The sequence below is a fragment of the Mesoplodon bidens genome (genome assembly GCF_964165515.1).
Source record: "Mesoplodon bidens genome assembly, chromosome: 15".
NCBI classification, from domain to species: Eukaryota; Metazoa; Chordata; class Mammalia; order Artiodactyla; family Ziphiidae; genus Mesoplodon; species Mesoplodon bidens.
In genome coordinates this window covers 51,774,371-51,793,429 of record NC_138171.1, presented here as the reverse complement: position 1 = coordinate 51,793,429, position 19,059 = coordinate 51,774,371, and the positions used below count along the sequence as shown (strand labels likewise).

Sequence of the window (19,059 nt, the reverse complement as noted above, 5' to 3'; positions counted from 1 at the left end):
AACACAATGACAAGATAAACTTTACCTTTTCACTATCCAAAGAAGGCTCAGGGCCAGGTAGGCAACTGTACTTAACACATAAGCCAGAGGCAGATCATAGATGAAGTTCTGAAATTTCACCCCGTCGATGGTGTAATGTCCATAAAAGAGGCAGGTATCCTCCAGGAAACCCTGAAACAAAGCCAAGGGCATGAGGTCAGATTAGTGAGTTGACTGCAGGGAACCAGGAAACCAGTCTCTGCCTCAAGGAACTCACATGCCAGTGTCACTGTTCATCCCTGAATTCCCCAGAGACTGGAAAATTTCCAGATTTGCAGCAACATGGATACAACTAGAGATTATCATGCTAAGTGAAGTCAGACAGAGAAAGATAAATACCATATGATATCACATACGTGACATCTAAAATATGACACAAATGAACCTATTTATGAAACAGAAATAGAATCGTGGACATAGAGAACAGACTGGTGGTTGCCAAGGAGGAGGAGGTTGGGAGAGGGACAGAGTGGAAGGCTGGGTTAGCAGATGCAAACTATTACATATAGAATAGATAAACAACAAGGTCCTACTGTATAGCACAGGGAACTATACTCAATATCCTATGAAAAACCATAATGGAAAAGAATATTAAAAAAAGGGTATATGTGTGTGTATATATATGTGTGTATATATATCTGAATCAATTTGCTCTACAGCAGTAATTAACACAACACTGTAAATCAACTATACTTCAATTTAAAAAATAAATTAATTTAGAAAATAATTTAGACCAATTAAAAAAAAAAGAAAAAAAAATCCAGAGATATATGGAGTGCTCAACTAGAGTTTGGGGAATAAAGCACAGATAAAGCCTGAGCATTAAAAATACACAGGGGTACAATCCAAAAATGAAATTAAGGAAAGAATTCCATGTGTAATAACAGCAAAATAATAACATAATTAGGAACAGATTTAACAAATGAAGTATAAGTATATAAATCTTATATTCTTAAAACTATAAAACATGTTTAAAAAATTAAAAAAGATCTAAATAAACAGAAAAACATCCCCTGTTCATGGATCAGGAGATCCATGGCAACACCCCCCAAACTGATCCACAGAACCAACACATCCCCATCAGAATCCCGACTGGCTTCTTTGTAGAAAATGATAAGATAATCCTAATATTCATATGGAATTGCAAGGGTCTCAGAATAGCCGAAATAATCTTGAAGAAAAAAAACAAAGTCGTAGGACTCACACAACCCAATTTCAAAACTTACTACAAAACAACAGTAATCAAGACAGTGTGGTACTAGCATAAGGATAGACATATAGATAGATCTATGGAATAGAATTCAGTCCAAAAATGAACCCATACGTCTATGGTCAACTGATTTTTGATAAGGGGAAAAAAGAGTCTTTTCAAGAAATGGTGCTGAGACAACTGGATAGCCACATGCAAAAAATAAAATAAAGTTGCGCCCCTACCTCACACCTTTTAAAAATTTTAACTTAAAATGGATCAAAGACCTAAATGTAAGAGCTAAAACTATAAAACTCTTAGAAGAGGAAAGAGAGTTAAATCTGCATGACTTTGGATTTGGCAATGGATGCTTAGATATGACACCAAAAGCACAAGCAATAAAATAAAAAATAAATTGGACTTCATAAAAATTAAAAACTTTTGTGCCTCAGAGGACACTATCAAGAAAGTGAAAAGACAACCCAGATAATGGGAGAAAATACTTGTAAATCATATACGTTATAAAGTACTTGTATCTAGAATATTAAAAAAAAAAACTTCATAACTCAACCATAAAAAGATAGATAGGGCTTCCCTGGTGGTACAGTGGTTAAGAATCCGCCTGCTGATGCAGGGGATACGGATTCAAGCCCTGGTCCAGGAAGATCCCATATACTGCAGAGCAACTAAGCCAAGTTGCACACAACTACTGAGCCTGCGCTCTAGAGCCCAAGAGCCACAACTACGGAAGCCCGCGCACCTAGAGCCCATGCTCCACAACAAGAGAAGCCACCGCAATGAGAAGCCAGCACACCACAATGAAGAGTAGCCCTCACTGGCCGCAACTAGAGAAAGGCTGCACACAGCAACAAAGACCCAACACAGCCAAAAATTTTAAAAATGAATTTAAAAAATTAAAAAAAAGACTGATAATCCAATTAAAAACGTAAAGAGGATCCAAACAGACATTTATTCAAAGAAGATATACAAAAGGCCAATAAGCGCGTGAAAAGATGATCAACATCATTAGTCATTAGAGAAATGCAAATGACAAAACCACAAAGAAATTCCACTGCACACAAACTAGGGTGGCTATAATAAGAAAGTCAGGAAATAGCAAGTGCTGACAAGGATGTGGAGACATCGGAAACCTTATGCACTGCTGGTGAGAATGTGAAGTGGTACAGCCACTTTGGAAAAGTCTGGCAGTTCTTCAAAAAGTTAAATAGCCGGTTACCATCTGACCCAGTGATTTCCGCTCCCCAAAGAATTGAAAAGATATATCCACACAAAATCTCGAACATGAATGTTCTTAACAGCATTATTCATAACAGCCAAAAGGTGAAAACAACCCAAATGTCCATAATGAATGTATAAACAAAATGCAGTATATCCACACAATGTAATCTTATTTGGCCACACAAAGAATCAAAGCCGGATAGATGCTCCAACATGGATGAACCTTAAAAAACATGCCAAGTGAAAGAAGCTACAGACAAAAGATCATGGATTAAATGATTCCACTTACATGAAAATGTCATGAATAAGCATTCATGAGACAGAAAGTAGATTAATGGTTGCTTAGCACTGATTAGGGGAATTGGTAGGTGATAAAGGGTACAGGGTTTCTTTTTGAGGTGATGAAAATGTTCTAAAATTAATTGTGGTAATGGCTGTATAACTTTGTGAATATATTAAAAACCACTGAATTGTACACTTTAAATGGATGAATTGTATGATATGTGAACCGTACCTCAATAAAGCTATTACCAGAGAAAAAACAAAACAAAACAAAAACCCCTAAAACCCAAAGGTGCCCTATGTGAAAATACAGCAGAGAAAAGTCCGTGACTTCTTATGGTGGGAATAACTGAACACCTCAAACTCCTCCTTGAATAGCAAGGATAGAACGTTCTAGGAGAGTGAGGAAGAAAATATACACAGAGAACAGAAATAGTATAAGTAGTACCTAGATGTTCACTACAGTATTGTTTAGAAAGGGGAAAATGGAAGCAATATGAATGTCCATCAATAGGGGACTGGCTAGATCATGAAAAATCCATACTATGAAATATTAAGAAGACCATATAAGTGCACGAGAAAGGTTGAGAAAGATATGAACCATGATGTTAAAGGATTGGTGGTCTCTGGGAAGAGGTAATTTTATTTTTTACTCTATAAGTGTTATATTTTTATGATAACCATGTATTTTTATACTGAGTACTTAAGTAAATTTTTAATAGAAAAACAAAGATGTAGAAACAGAAGACTCCATCCTTTCTTTAACTCCCCTGAAGCTGGGGCACACAGGCCATAAAACTTGCCTAACTGTACAAAACCTGTTTTTATTGCCCCAGGTTGGTGTCAGGACTGTCATCAATCTCTCCTACAAAATAAAGTTACATTACAGGACAAAGGTCCACTGGGCCTGGAAAATAATTTCTCTAATACGATCATGAGCTTGCCTCAATTGTTTTCAGCAAAGACAAGCCACTGCTTAATCTCTCTGGCCAGCTCCCTCTTGGGCCCATAATTAAAATTTATATGTGACATAAAGGTTATTAGCTAAAACTACTGTAGTAATCATATTACAATATATAAAGGTATCATACCAACATGTACATCCTCAAATGTATACAGTGTTATATGTCAATCATATCTCAATTAAAAAAAAACATGTAAAAGATGTAAGAATGCTACTTACTTGCTATGTTGAGAACTGTTTTTCAGTGAATGTGATATGCACACTGTAATGCATTAGTGAAGATTTTAAAAACAGGAAAAAAGATGGTTGTAAAAGTGCAACTTGCTCAATATGTTCAGAATACTTTTATTTTAGTCAATGCATGGGATGTCGATTCTGTAATGTGTAGAAAAGTTTTTAAAATTCAGTGTGAGAGAAGTTGTAAGACTGCTACAGACTTGCAACCCACGTGGAGAACAGAACCCTGCTATCTCCATGAATGGATGTGGCAGTTATTTTGTAATACATATAGAAATGTTTAAAAACACTTGTGAGCAATATGTTGAAGTGGTATTTGCTTGCTACATAGAAAACCCTGTTCAGCGAGTGGCTGTTCTGTTCATTCTATAAACATGAACAGAAGTGTTTGAAAACACATGAAAAATATGTATAAGGCTGCTACTTGCTTGCATGGGTGAGAACAGTGATATTACAGGGAATGTACATGATGGCCATTCTGTAATGCATGTAGAATGATTTTAAAAACACATATTGAAAACAAATAAATTGAAATTAACAACAATAAAATTAAATTAAAATTCAGTTTCTTGGTCACATTAGGCATATTTCAAGTGCTTAAGAGTTAGTGGCTGTCGAATTTCACAGCACAGATATAGAACATTTTTATCACTGTAGAAAATTCATTCTTTGGAGCAGGGCTGTTTTTTATCATGCGTAGTTTATTGAACATTTATGATCAAGTGCATCTAAGTCTCCTGTGAAATCTTTCCTATAACGAAGATCATGGTGTGTGGTGATCTACAACAAGGAACTTCTCTCATGGGATGTGACCTAAAGAAATGGGGCTAACAGCAGTTCTGGGATTTGATCTCACTAGCATATGACATTGGGTGAGTCACTGACTTTCTTTCCTCCTTGCGAAGTCTGCAAGCTTCAGTTTTCTCATTTGTATAGTGGACATTTTAACACCCACCTGATGATTCCTCTCAGTTGTTCTGAGGAAAACATGAGATCAGAGATGTAAAATCCACTTTTTCAAAACCAAATGCAGTGGACAGATTCGATGCTTTCTATTTATCGATTCAGAAATGTTCAATGGCATGGCATTTTAATACCAGTAACTTTCAGAAAGCTATTTTTATACACTTGTATTTTTTTTTATACTTGTATTTTTTTAAACATCTAAAGGAGGGGTTCTCAACCTGGGATAATTTTGCTCCCCAGGAAACATCTGGCATGTCTGGAGACATGTTTGCTTGTCACAGCGGTGGGGCTGCTACTGGCATCTAGTGGATGGAGGCCAGGAATGCTATAAATACCCTCCAGTGCACAGGACAGGCCCACAGCAAAGGAGTGTCGGGTCCAAGGTTGAGAAACCCTAGTCTAGAAGGCAGAGACAGCCACTTTTCATAGCTGCAATCTTATTTGCTGAAAAAAAGTGGGGTAAAAAAAATGAAAGCACACACACAAAAACATTTTTTAGAATAAAGAAGAATTAAAAACTTTTAGAACTACTATAGGAAGGATGAGATTAATTCTACTTTAGAGCAGCAGGGTTAACCTGGGATTAATAGACTTTTAAGGGATTTCAGGGACTGTGTATGTGTGTGTACAAGTGCGGTGTGTGCATGTGCACATGTAAGGGCATGTATGCACATGTGTACCACACACACCTGCGTGTGTAATTGCTGGGAAGAGGAGTCATAGCTTTCATCCAGGTGGTCTAGGACCACAATATGTTAAGGTCTTTCAATGTCAGAGAAGTTAAATAAATTCTACCTGGGTTTATTTTCACTGAAATTTCTTTCTACAGGGGAACTCAGATCTTGTGGCAGGTCAATACGAAGGTGGCAGGAATCAGGAAAAGGCCAAGGGCTGAAAGTGACAAAATACATTTCCTGTATATCTTAGCAGGGGTGGATGAACATTATCCCTGCCAATAGGGTCACTGCAAATCCTGTTTTCTTTCACTAGTACTTGTGTCAACACTCGCTTTTGATTCTCACTGCAGACATTCAGGAACCTGGTCTTTAAATTAACCTATTTCAGTATTGAGGGTCCAAATCCAGAATTATGTTAAATACTTACAGTGCCAGAAAGCAAGTCTATGATATAACTGTAAAAGTAAGTGAGTCCAGAACTACTTATTGGATACACTGTGCATTGAATATCTGTAAAAAACAAAAACAAGAACATCAGTGGAAATAGCTTCAGTCTCTATAACTTATCAATCATAATTTGTGTATATATGCATGTATATGTATGTACATTTAGATGTCATATACAATTATATATGGATATGTTTGTGAATCTGTGATTTTCTATTTGCAATCTAAACGCCAGTGCATCAAGTACAGTACCATTTTCCCCTTTCACTATTCTCTAAATACCTGAGGATATATGTTTTTTCTATACGTTTCATACATGGGTCTACTAACAGCACAGGCTTTCTGATTGTATTGGTATTTTACATTTTGGGGTTCATGTCTGCACATGTTTTGGAAGATGTGGTCGATATAATTATTATTCCATTTTAAGCACATCCAGTTTTAAAAGATCCCTACATGTGTGTAAATTAACAAGCAGTTTCACTTTAAAAAAATATGTTTACCTACATATAACTGACCAAGAAATTTTTTGAACAGCAATTTTAGTGACACTACATTATGCTTGAACAACTAATTCACTTCCTCTGTATCAGTCAGCTATTGCTGTGTAACAACCTTAAAGTCTCAAATGATTTAACCTCCAAACATTTATTTTCTCTTTCATGGATCTACAGTTTGAGTTCACTCAGCAGATTCAGGCTAAGCCAGGATGGACACCAGGCTCCCAGTTGGGCTGAGGTCTGCTCTACATGATTTCACTCTGGGGCCAGACTGGAGAGGCAGTGGCTACCTGGGGTGGGTGCTCTCCTCATGGCTCTTCTCATAAGGCAGGCCAACCACATAAAGCCATTTCAAACTAATGTTCCACTAGACAAAAGAAGTCACATGGCCAAGAGCAATATCAATGGGGGCAGAAAGTATTCTCTGCTCACAGTGGGAAGCTTTGCAAAGTTACAGTTACAGGGGAGTGACAAACTGGGGAAAATAATCCAATATACTACCCCTTCTCTGGACCTTAGTTTCCCCTTTGTTAAAATAAGAGAGTTGAACCAGTTCCTCCAAGGCCAATTCCAGCTCTGCCATTTTATAATTCTAATGTGTGTGTTCACTTATTCATTCAACAAACACTTCTTAATTACTATGCACCAGGTACATGCTGGAGATAAAATGATGAGTAAGAAATAGTTCTTGCCTTTGAAAAGCTCACCATCAAGTGGTAGAAAAGATAAGTAGGAGTTAGGTGTATATAAGGTGCTCAAATGGTTGTATGAACACAGTATTAGAGGCAAAGAGGAGGGAGACAGTCACTATTTGGAGCAGAGACAGGAAGATGGAAAGAGACAGCTGCCACTCTGCTCCTCACTCACTGTCCTCAAGCCTCGAGGTCAGCAAACTATGGCCCTTGTGCCAAATCTGGCCAGCTGCCTCTTTTTGTTAATACCGTGTTATCGGAACACAGCTATGCCCATTTGGGACGTTCCTCCGTGGTCACTTTTGTGCCACAACGGCAGTACTGAATAGTTGCAACAGAGACCATATGGCCTGCCAAGACTAAAATATTGACTATCTGGTCCTTTCCAGGAAGTGTGTCCACCAGCCACACCTGGTTTTTCATTTCCCTAATACGCTGAGTTATTCCCAGCTCTGAACCTTTGCAGATGCTGTTCCTCTGCATGAAGAAGCTTCCCCGAGCTCTCCAACAGCTGCCTTCTCCTTGTCCTCCTGGGATCGCCTTACATATCCCTGCCTTCACAGAGGGCTTGGGGCACCCCTCAGCCTCCAGTGTCCTGGTGTCTGACCTCTCAGCACCTTATCCTTTCCCCTCCCCCAGAGGTAAATTCATAGCTTATATACCTCTTCGTGTGGTCCCTTCCTAACGCCCATCCTCTGCTATAGTGCAGTACCCTGTGGCGGTCCCTGCTGTAGCCCCAGGGCCTGGCTCAGGGCCCAGCACACAGCGGGTGCTCAATAAACACTTGTTGAAGGAATGGAGAAGGGAAGTGAGAAGAGGAAGAAAGGGACTTCTGACCCTTACCTTAAGGGACAAAGTTTACTAGGTAAGTCAAAAAAAAAAAGCACGTGTAGGAGGACGATGCAGTCAGAGGAAATAATGAGGAAAAAGAAGAGATGCGTGGTGTCCACGCTCAGAGTCCAGCTTCATTTCCTCCAAGAGCGTGGCCTCCCTCCGCCCAAGGCCCTGCTCACGGCTAAAGGGAGAACTGAACAGGCAGTGGCGTCTAGTGAGACAGAATAGCATTCAGTTCTTCTAGAAAGAAATAATACTAAAAAAAAAAAAAAAAAAGCTGCATTTATTGACCACTTTCCATGGGCAAAGCACTGTATTATCTTATTTAATATTCATTTAAAATTATGAGTATTGCTTAATCATTACTTATACTTAAGTTTTCTGTATTAAATAATACAGAATTTATATTATTGTTTTCAATTATTTATACTTTAAATAATAAGGATTTATTATCTTTTAATGAGCTAAGTATTAAATAGTGTAGTACAACATTATTTGAATAATGAAACAATTATCTCACTAGTTAAATCATCACCTTTATTCTACAGATAAGGAAAATGAGGCTCACAAAATCTAATCAACTAACAGAGCTGGGCCTTGAAACCGAACCCAGCGTTTTCACATAGCAGCAAGAGATATTTATCTGTGAAATGGACATATTAGAAAATGAGAATGCAGCATCAGGCATGCAGTAGGCACTCAAAGTCAGCGTTTCCACGTTATTCTTATTTGATTTTTAAGTGTAAAAGAATTAAAACAAAAACAAATATGATGAGGAGGAATGTTTAGGGCCACAGAAGTGACTGCAGATGGGGTGTTCTTCTGGGGAAAGGAGTCATGTGATAGAAGCAGGAGGTTTCCACTTCCAGCTCCTAGCACAGAGCCTGGTACTAGAGGGTGGTAAATGAACATCTCTGGAATGACAGAAATTATCCCCATTTGAAAAAACAGGATGCCCAGACCTGACTTACACTGAGAATTCAGTAAGAAAACACAGGTCCATTACCTGCCATAGCATCTGGCAGACGACTGATGTTTAATAAACAGCAGCCTAAGAATCACCATTATCAGAGATAAAAGCCTTGAAATAAAAGCTTGAAATAAAGTCACTGGAGTCGACTGTATTATGCTTACTAAATAGTCCACTTCCCCACCCTCCATTGCTTATCCCAAATGCCTTGCTGAACCCAGGAGTGGGGAGTGACTTGCACTGGCTAGTAAGGTGTGGCAAAAAGGATGTGTGTCATCTCCAGGCAGAAGCATTAGAAGCCAGCACCTGTTTGCCATGGCTCTTTTTCCTTTGGACATCCTGACTGTCAATGGTGTAGAGAGAGGCTGCTCCCTCAGCTTGGGCTCCAGAGTGGAGACAACATGAAACAAAGCCACCACCAAACACTGATGGACATACAGTGCGAGCAAGAAAGAAACCTTTGTGGTTACTGGGCGCTGAGCTATGGGGTCATTTGTTTCTGCAGCATAACCTAGCCTATCCTGACTAATACAGTCACCCAAGACTTAGATTATAAAGATTGCTAGAGAAAGAAGCATTGTAGCTAGGTACACAATGAAAAGAACACTCCTCATGGCAAACCAGGCCTTACACTCACCTGTGCCTTTGGATGGAATGAGCACAAAGCTGCTGTTGGTGATCTTGTATCTGGTGAGCAAGACTGGGAGCAAAACCAGCATAAAGATGATCAGAAATATCACCAAATTCAGCAATACCAGAAACCGTAAGAAGGAGAAGTAGGACTGAATTCCAGTGCCAAATTTCCCTGGAAAAAAGAAATCCAGACATCACTGACCAGGAGTATTGATACAGTACCCACTGTAGGTTCAATCAGCCACAGAGGGCTGAACTGAAATTGGAGGATCTTAGTGGGGGAGGAAGGAAGAATAATTTCAAGGCTCTACTTGAAATTATTAAGTTTAAACTTTCGCATGTAAATCTACAATCACTCTTAAATCAATAATTTGAGATGGTGTGAGAGAGGGCTTAATATTTTCTCATAGGAATATCTAATTGACTCAGCACCATTTATTGAAAAGGCTATCCTTTCCCTAGTTAATTGAAATAGTGCTTTTGTAATTGACTATATATTTATGGACCTGTTTCTGAATTCTCTCTTCTGTTCTTTGGGTCTATTTGTCTATCTTTGCACCAATACCAGAACTGTCTCATTATTGCAATACAATAATACTTGATATATGGTGCTCTAAGTCTTTAGGCTTTCTTCTTCCTCAGGCATCCTTGGTCCTCTGCATTTCTATATAAATTTTAGAATCAGGGCTTCCCTGGTGGCGCAGTGGTTGAGAGTCCGCCTGCCGATGCAGGGGACACGGGTTCGTGCCCCGGTCCGGGAAGATCCCACATGCCGTGGAGCGGCTGGGCCCGTGAGCCATGGCCGCTGGGCCTGCGCGTCCGGAGCCTGTGCTCCGCAATGCGAGAGGCCACAACAGTGAGAGGCCCGCGTACCAAAAAAAAAAAAAAAAAAAAAAAAAAAAAAATTTTAGAATCAGCATATTCATTTTCACACATACACACATGCACACGTGTGCAAAATGTTCTGAGATTCTGACTGGGATTACATGGAATATATAGGTCAGTTTGAGAACAAGTGACATCTTTACAATATTGAGTCTCTGATCCATGAACATGGTATATTTAGGTTATTTAATTTCTCACAACAATATTTTATAGTTTTCGGTACAGAATTATTTCACATAGTTCTTTAGATGTATTCCTAGGTTCAATGATACTACTGTATAACTTATTTTTTAAATGTTTGTTGCTTGTATATAGAAATACAGTTGGTTTTATATATAGCTCTTATATCTAGCAACCTTGCCAAATTTACCTCAATTCTAATAGTTTGTTTTTTTAATTTTTTGTTTTCTACAAATAAATCATGTCATCTGCAAAAAAAAAGAGACAACTTATTTCTTCCTTTCTGGTCATTGACCCTTTTTTTCCCATCATTGTACATTGGCTAGGACTTCCAGGACAATGCTGAATAGAATCTGTGATAATTAGAAGCCTTTTCCTCATTCTCAATCTTAGAAGAAAAGTTTTCAATATTTCACCATTAAGTATGATGTGTGTTATAGAATGTTTATAGATATTTTTTGCCAGATTAAGAAAGCTCCTGGGAATTCCCTGGCGGTCCAGTGGTTAGGACTTAGCTCTTTCACATTGTGGTGACCTGGGTTCAATCCCTGGTTGGGGAACTAAGATCCCACAAGCCACACAGTGTGGCCAAAAAAGAAAAAAAAAAGAAAAAAAAAGAAGGCTCCCATCTATTTTTTAAAAATTAATTAATTAATTAATTTATTGGCTGTGTTGGGTCTTTGTTATGTTGCGCGGGCTTCTCATTGCAGTGGCTTCTCTTGTTGCGGAACATTGGCTCTAGGTGCGTGGGCTTCAGTAGTTGTGGCTCGCAGGCTCTAGAGCACAGGCTCAGTAGCTGTGGCACACGGGCTCAGTTGCTCCGTGGCATGTGGGATCTTCCCAGACCGGGAATTGAACCCACGTCCCCTGCATTGGCAGGCAGACTCTCAACCATTGTGCCACCGGGAAGTCCCTCCCATCTATTTCTTATTTGCTGAGAATGAGAACTGAATTCTACCAATGCTTTTTCTGCATCTGTTGGGTTAATCATATAATTTTTTTCCTTTATTCTGTTAAGGTAGTGAATTACATTCATTGATTTTTCAAATAGAAAACAAACCTTCCACCAAATAATGATTAAATTACTAAGGACAGACAGAAAGCACTCAAAGAATAAGGATGTCTGCTTGTTCTTGGTGCGGGCAAAGAACTTATATTCTGAGACTGAAGATGTGAGACCCACAATCTTTTCTTCTCTCCCTGACAGAGGTAAGGAGCTTAACTATCAATCTTTCACTTCCTGCCAGATGAGTACCTAGTCAGCCAAGAAATCACAGGACTGGAGTCACTGAAGAGAAAATCAAGGGCCCAGTTCCATGGGGAGAAACTACCTTCCAACACATAAGCCACTTTATGAATGAAAATCTCCATAAAAGCCACCACATAACAAGAGAGGAATCTGGGCATGGTGGCTAAAACCTTGGGTTCTGAAGCTTGACTGCCTGGGTTCAAATTCTGGGTCTGCCTTGTTCTAGCCAATGAACTTGGGCAAGTATTTTAATCTCTCTGAACCATGCAAATGATAAATGCCTATATGAAAAATGGGTTCTTGTGAGGATCAACTGAGATCATATGAGTAAAATGTTGAACACAATGCCCAGTTCACAGTGAAGGCTGAATAAAGGTTAGCTTTTATTATTTTTTGGTCCAAAGATGATGTTCACTTAAACTTCTAAAATGGATGGTTGAAGTTCTAAGTTTCTAATGAACCCCTCCCTGGAAATAAGTTTACATTCTCCCAATAAAACAACAAAAAAAGTTCATTGAATAGATTACCACTGGTATTTTATAGGTTTTAAAATAGTAATAATGGGGGCAATAAATTTTTTCACATATCCTGCCATGTTCCTTACAAACCTTACAAAATTTCCATTTCAGCAGTTTTGAGGAGAAGCTTGTAAATTGTTTTGCTTTCTAGTAGAAACCAGGTAATCCTAAAAGGTATTTTCCCCCGGGCTCAGTTATGTCACCCAAATGTTTAATTTTTTTTTTCTAATTTTACATTTTGTCATAATTTCCAATTTTTGTATACTTGCTGTGGACTGAATTGTATATTGTTCCCCCCACCCCCTGCAAATTCATATGTTGGAACTCAAACCCTCAGTGTGATGGTATCTGGAAACAGGCCTTGGGGAGGTAACATGGTTAAGGTAAGGTCAGGAAAGTGGGGCCCTCGTGATGGGTTAGTCCCCTTAGAAGAAGAAGCAACAAAGCGTGCTCTCTCTCCCTAAGCACAAAGAGGAGGTCATTTGAGGACACAGTGACAAGGGGGCCGGATCTCAAACTTCCAGTCTCCAGAACTGTAAGAAAATAAATTTCAATTCTTTAAGTCACCCTGTCTATGGATTTTGTTATGACAGGCATACCTCCTTCTATTGTGCTTTGCTTTATTGCGCTTTACAGATATTTTGTTTTTCATACATTGAAGGTTTGTGGCAACCCTGCATCAAGCAAGTCCATCAGCACCATTTTTCCAGAGCCTTTGCTCACTTCCTGTCTCTGTGTCGCATTTTGGTAATTCTCGCAATACTTCAAACCCTCCACCGGCAAAAAGATTACAACTCACTGAAGGCTCAGATGATGGTTAGCATTTTTTAGCAATAAAGTACTTTTTAATTAAGATATGTACACTATTTTTTAGATATAATGCTATTGCACACTTAATAGACTACAGTATCATGCAAACACAACTTTTATAAGCACTGGGAAACCAAAAAATTCGTGACTCGCTTTATTATTATATCTGCTTTATTGCGGTAGTCTGGAACCAAACCCTCAATATCTCCTAGGTCTGCCTGTACTTCATCCCAATTCTCACCATTACGGGAAAGTAGGATTATTAATATTTTCAGGGCTATGGGTGTCTTTGGCAGTCTGATGAGGCTTATTGAGCCCCATCTTGGAATAACATTTTTTTTTTTTTGCGGTACGCGGGCCTCTCACTGTTGTGGCCTCTCCCGTTGCGGAGCACAGGCTCCGGATGCACAGGCTCAGCGGCCATGGCTCACGGGCCCAGCCGCTCCGCGGCATGCGGGATCCTCCCGGACCGGGGCACGAACCTGTGTCCCCTGCATCGGCAGGCGGACTCTCAACCACTGCGCCACCAGGGAAGCCCTTGGAATAACATTTTTAAACGCACAAAATACAAATGGTCATATGATGATCACAACATTATTGTATAAACTAAATTTGTTTACAAATTTAATACATGAGCATTTTCATTAACATATTAAATAACAAGATCTAGAGGCAGATCTAATCACTGCTGTAATTTCAAAGTCGTGATGAGCGTAGATGCTATTCCCAGACAACTACAACAACTGCAAGGGACAGAAAGATATCTGCGATGTTCCTGGTGACGAAGACACAGGCTCTATTAATCCTAACTGTGGCTAGTTGCTCATATTCATCACAGAAGGAAATGCTACGTTTCAGCTGGGGGCGAGTGAAAACAAAGCTGTACTTTCCTCAGGGGCGGGAGACTTCTACGGAGGAGCACGTGCAGTGTGGGGCGTGGTACCTTCTATGCTGCGAATGTCCTTCCGCCACAGCTCCAGGTGGGCTGTCATCTCGCGAGCCTTCTCTTTGAACCTCTCCCAAGACTTGCTGCTATACCGTTTCCACTGGTCCCACTCAGATAAGTACTTCATTTGGGTCTCCTGAATGTCCCTGTATTGAAAAACAAGCATGACAATGACAATGCAGTGTCATCAACCTCAGCACCACATAAAACCCCAGCTGAGAGGATGTGGAAAACCTGGAGTCCTCATACACTCCTGGTGAGAATGTAAAATGGTGTGGCCACTAGGAAGAAGTTCAGCAGTTCCTCAGAAAGTTAAACGCAGAATTACCATATGACCCAGCAATTCCACTCGTAGGTAGATACTCCCAAAGAATTGAAAACAGGGTCTCAAACAAAAACTTGTACACAAATGTTCAATGCAGCATTAATCACAATAGCCAAAATGTGTCAACAACCCAAATCTCCATCAAAGGATAAATAAACTGTGCTATATCCACACAGTAGAATATTATTCAGCCACAAAAAGGAAGGAAGTACTGATACATTCTACAACTTACATGAACCTTGAAAACATGATGTTAAGTGAAAGAAGTCAGACACAAAAGGTCACATGGTCATATGATTCCATGTATATGAAATGTCCAGAATGGCAAATCTATAGAGATGGAGAGTAGATTAATGGTTGGCAGGTGCTGGGGGGAAGGGGAACAGAGTGACTACAGACAACGATGAGGCTTTGGGGGTTGCAGAGCCACAAGATGGAAGCAGCCTGGGTCCCTGAGTGACTGCAAAGTTCCCCCTTGACCTCAACCCAGGTCTCTTATGTGAGCAAGAAATAAACTTCTAATACACTGAGATTTTACCTGTGTGGGTATCTTTGTCACAGCAGCTTAGCTTATCCTAAGTAATAAACTTTTAATTATGTGAACTCTTCAGGAAATGCATTCCATGCATAAAAAGCACCTCTTCCCAAAACATACATCATATGCCTTCCAGATGGCTGCTGGACAAACCTTAGTCTCCGTTTCTCAGAGATGTTCAGTGCGTACTTCCGAATGGATTGGTTGTCAAGGTTTTCAGTGATTTCTCCCTCCAACTGGGAGCTGTAAGAGTCTGTTGGCTTCAGCAAAGTGCCACTTTGCTTGTCCCGGGAAAGGATGGTCGTCCTCTTACGAGCAATAGACTGGTAGCTTGGCAATTCTTGAAGGAAATTCACAGGTGGAGAAGAAAAGCAACTGGAGTCCAAAGAGAGGCTCTCTGGGTAAGAAAGAAGAAAACCACCATTCACCTCAGTGAACTTAGGAACCAAAACCCAAAACTTATGTAGGAGACTTGGATCTCAGAGACCCTAACTAAACCTCACAGTCAGGAGCCTGGGCCACTGACAAAAGTATTTGTATCTTAATTATTTTACTTACCAGGTTGGTGCTCAGGACAATGAAATCTTCTGCAAAAGGGTTCACTTTCATCAGATGTGTTTTAAGTTACATGATACCTGCATTCTAGTGTTTGGCTGCAGGCACTTGCTAGGTGTGTGGCTTTGAGTAATCTAACCTCTGTTTTTCATTTGGCAAATAGGGCTAGTGACATTTGCCCCAACTAGCCTCACACAGTGTAGGGTATCCACTGTATGGGATAAAGCTCTGAAAAGCATAAACTGCTTTGCAAACGCAGAGCGATAACAACATCATCAACGACAATAATAATAACGGCGTTTACGGAGCACTTCCTTTGCACCAGGCAGTCTGTTAAGAGCTTCATGATCACTCATGGGATGTGGGCTGGCCTTATTATCTGCTTGGACCAACAGAATGCAACAGAAGTGATGCTGTGCCAGTTCTAAGCCTAGCCTCAGGAGGCCTTGCCAGCTTCTGCTGTTCTTTGGACGCCAGCTGCTGCCTTGTGAACAAGCCCAAGCTAACCTGCTGGAGGATGAGATCAGGTAGAGCAGGGATGATCACCCCAACCGAGACCATCCCAGGCCAGCCTACAGCCAGCTGTTGCCCAACTGACCACAGATGCTCACACATACTGAGGTAGGTACTATTATCATCCCCATTTTACAGATGAGAAAATAAAGTCATTCATGGGTTCTCCAACCCCTTGCCCAAGCCCTCGAAGCCCTGCATGATCTGACTCCTGCCCGCCTCTCCAGCTCCTCAGGCTCTCTGACCTCCAACCTATATTTCTCAGGATCCTTCATATACTAAAATGGGCCTGTGTTCCCTCCTCCTCAGAGCCTTTGTGTATGCTGTTCCCTCTGCCTGGAGTGAACTTCTTAGCTCCTACTCGAATGCCACTTCCTCAAGGAAACCAACCCTGCCTCACTGCACTATTGTAGGTGTCTTGTTACACATTTTCCCACACACAGTAAGTCCTTCACAACACTTATCACAATCTATAACCTTATATTTCTTTGTGTGACCATGTGAGTATGTCTGTCTTACCCAGTGGACTGTAAGTTCTTGGAGGGCAGGGACTGTGAAGATTTCCTCACCATTGCAACGCAGAACCTAGCAGCATCCCTGTCTCAGAGTAGTTCAATAAATACTTATTGGATAGATGGATGAGTGGATGACATTCGTAATTTGCCCATGCTTAGAGAGCCTGGGGGTGGGGGCATTGGAAACAGAGCCAGGTCTGCCTACTCAAGAATCTCTATTAACTATACTTCAATAAAAATAAAAATAAAAAATAAAAAAAAAGAATATTCACTCTGCTACATCAGACCACAGCTGGAGGCCAAGTTTTGCTGTGCCTTGTGCAGAGGTCCGAGGAGGAAGAGCTTTCTGTTGAAGATGAGGAACGAATGCCACTTTCAGGATGTATTTTCTACCTGATCCGATTTTAGTTTGGGAAGACCATCCTGAGTGGAGACAGGACATGGAAGGAGGAGGTAGGAGGCAGCTGTGATAACCTAAGCAATTACCCCTCCAGGCAGCAAAGCTTGCTTGGGTTTGAATCTGGGGTCTGTCGATTACTAGCTGTGTGTCTTTGGGGAAATTACTTAACCTCTCTGAGCTTCCGTTTCCTCATCTCAAAAACTCATTCATTCACCAAATATACCTATCATGTGTCAGATCTGGAGCTAGGGATACTACAGTGAACAAAGTAAACACCCTACTCACATGGCACTGAGGCTAAATAGAGCGGGTGTGTGAGCCCTGTGGATATTTGGGGAAGGGCATCCTGGGAGACAGAAACAGCAAGTGCAAAGGCCCTGAGGCAGGGGCATGCACAGCATGCTTGAAGAAGAGCGCGGAGGCCTAGTTGGGTGGGGAAGAGTGAATGAATGGGAGCCTCGAAGGCTCTTTTGTTGGTGGCCCCCAAAGAGCCACACCAGCCCTCTGTGGTCTCCTCCCCTTGAATCTGGGCTGGACCCATGACTTGTTTTTAACCAAAGGTCGCGAGAGAACTGATACTCTGCCAGTTCCAGATCCAAGCCTTAAAAGGGCCAGGAAGCTTCTACTTTGCGCTGTTGGGAGCCTGGGGCTGCTGTGTTAGAAGTCCAGAGATGCTGCTGACACAACCACGTGGAGAGAAAGAGGCACCAAGGCTCCAAGGAGGACGACCAAGGAACTGGTTGACAGTAAGAATCAAGGTCCCGGCTTATGACCCCAGCAGGCCGTTGCAGCTGGTCCCCAGCCACCCTGGTCATCCTCGCCAGGCCCCACCATGGGCATGAAAAGGCCACTGGATGCTCAGACCCAGCAGATAGGACACAGAGCTGAGCAAACTGTCTCCTCTGTAGCCTGCTCATTTCCTGATGCACAGAATCAGCAGAAACAATAAAATGGCTTAAGCCATCACATTTGGAGCAATCTATTAAGCAACAATAGGGAGCTGGGACAGGAAGAATGGAAAGCAGGGATCACAGAGGTGGCCAGGACAAACCAGGTCAGACTCTGTGGGCTGTGCTATGACCCTTCAATGTGGCAGACGGGCAGCCACCCGGGGCTCTGGGCCAAAGCATGTCGTGATCTGACCACGTTTCAAAGGATCACTCTGTAGGCTTCAGGGCTAAGGACGAGATCCATCACAGAAGTGCCAGCTTGTGAGAATCAAAGGCGATCATGCAGGCAGAAACACTGAGCACAGCCCTGCGCGCAGTGGGCTCTGTAAATATACTTAGAGCTAACAGCGAGGGAGCGCTGGGGGGAGGGGACCGGCCAAGGCCTTGATCTGAGTTGGAGTCTGATGGTGCAGAACTGTAATCCTTGCCTCTCTGATGGGCAAGTTCACATAGCAGAACAGCTGTCCCACTGCTGATGACACGGACACGCGTCTGGAGCCCTGCCAGTCACCAAGGGCAAGCCGGCAAATCTGGCTCAACCTTTACTCCCGGCCCCAGCACCCCCTGAGGGCATGACACACTTCCATTAGTAACACGGCTCCCTAAGCAAACATGGGGGTCCGGGGTTGGGGTGGAGGCTGAGGGCTATGGGCTCAAAGCCCGCCACTCCTCCCTCTGGCCAGCAACAAAGGGCTGTTATTAACCAGAACAAAGGCCTTTGAATATGGAGCAGCACTGACCCACTGAATATTCAGCAACTGTGGGGTCGGGGACCCAGGGCTGGAGCTGGAGACGGGTTGGCTTGTCACCCACTAGCCAGGCCACCCAGGAGAAACAAAGACCGCCTCTGAGTCACATGTTTCTCATCTCAGGAATGGAGGATATAATACCATGACCTCAGCAGCGTGATCATGAGGACAAATGTACCAACAACATAAATAATACTGGCTGGGAATTTGTGAGCACTTACCTTGTGCCAGGCTATTTGAAGTACACGATATGCATCACC

The 19,059-nt window shown here is 41.5% G+C and overlaps 1 protein-coding gene across 2 annotated transcripts in view; it reads right to left on the bottom strand.

Moving 5' to 3' along the window:
• TMC7 (transmembrane channel like 7) overlaps positions 1–19,059 on the bottom strand; it is a 51,216-nt gene that overhangs the window by 22,423 nt on the left and 9,734 nt on the right. For both annotated transcript variants that reach the window (XM_081256605.1, XM_081256606.1), the window contains exons 2-6: positions 15,271–15,514; positions 14,255–14,403; positions 9,674–9,841; positions 6,021–6,103; positions 26–171 (exon numbers count right to left, since the gene is read on the bottom strand). In XM_081256605.1, coding sequence (XP_081112731.1) covers positions 26–171; positions 6,021–6,103; positions 9,674–9,841; positions 14,255–14,403; positions 15,271–15,514 — 790 coding nt within the window. The remainder of the gene's footprint in view (positions 1–25; positions 172–6,020; positions 6,104–9,673; positions 9,842–14,254; positions 14,404–15,270; positions 15,515–19,059) is intronic.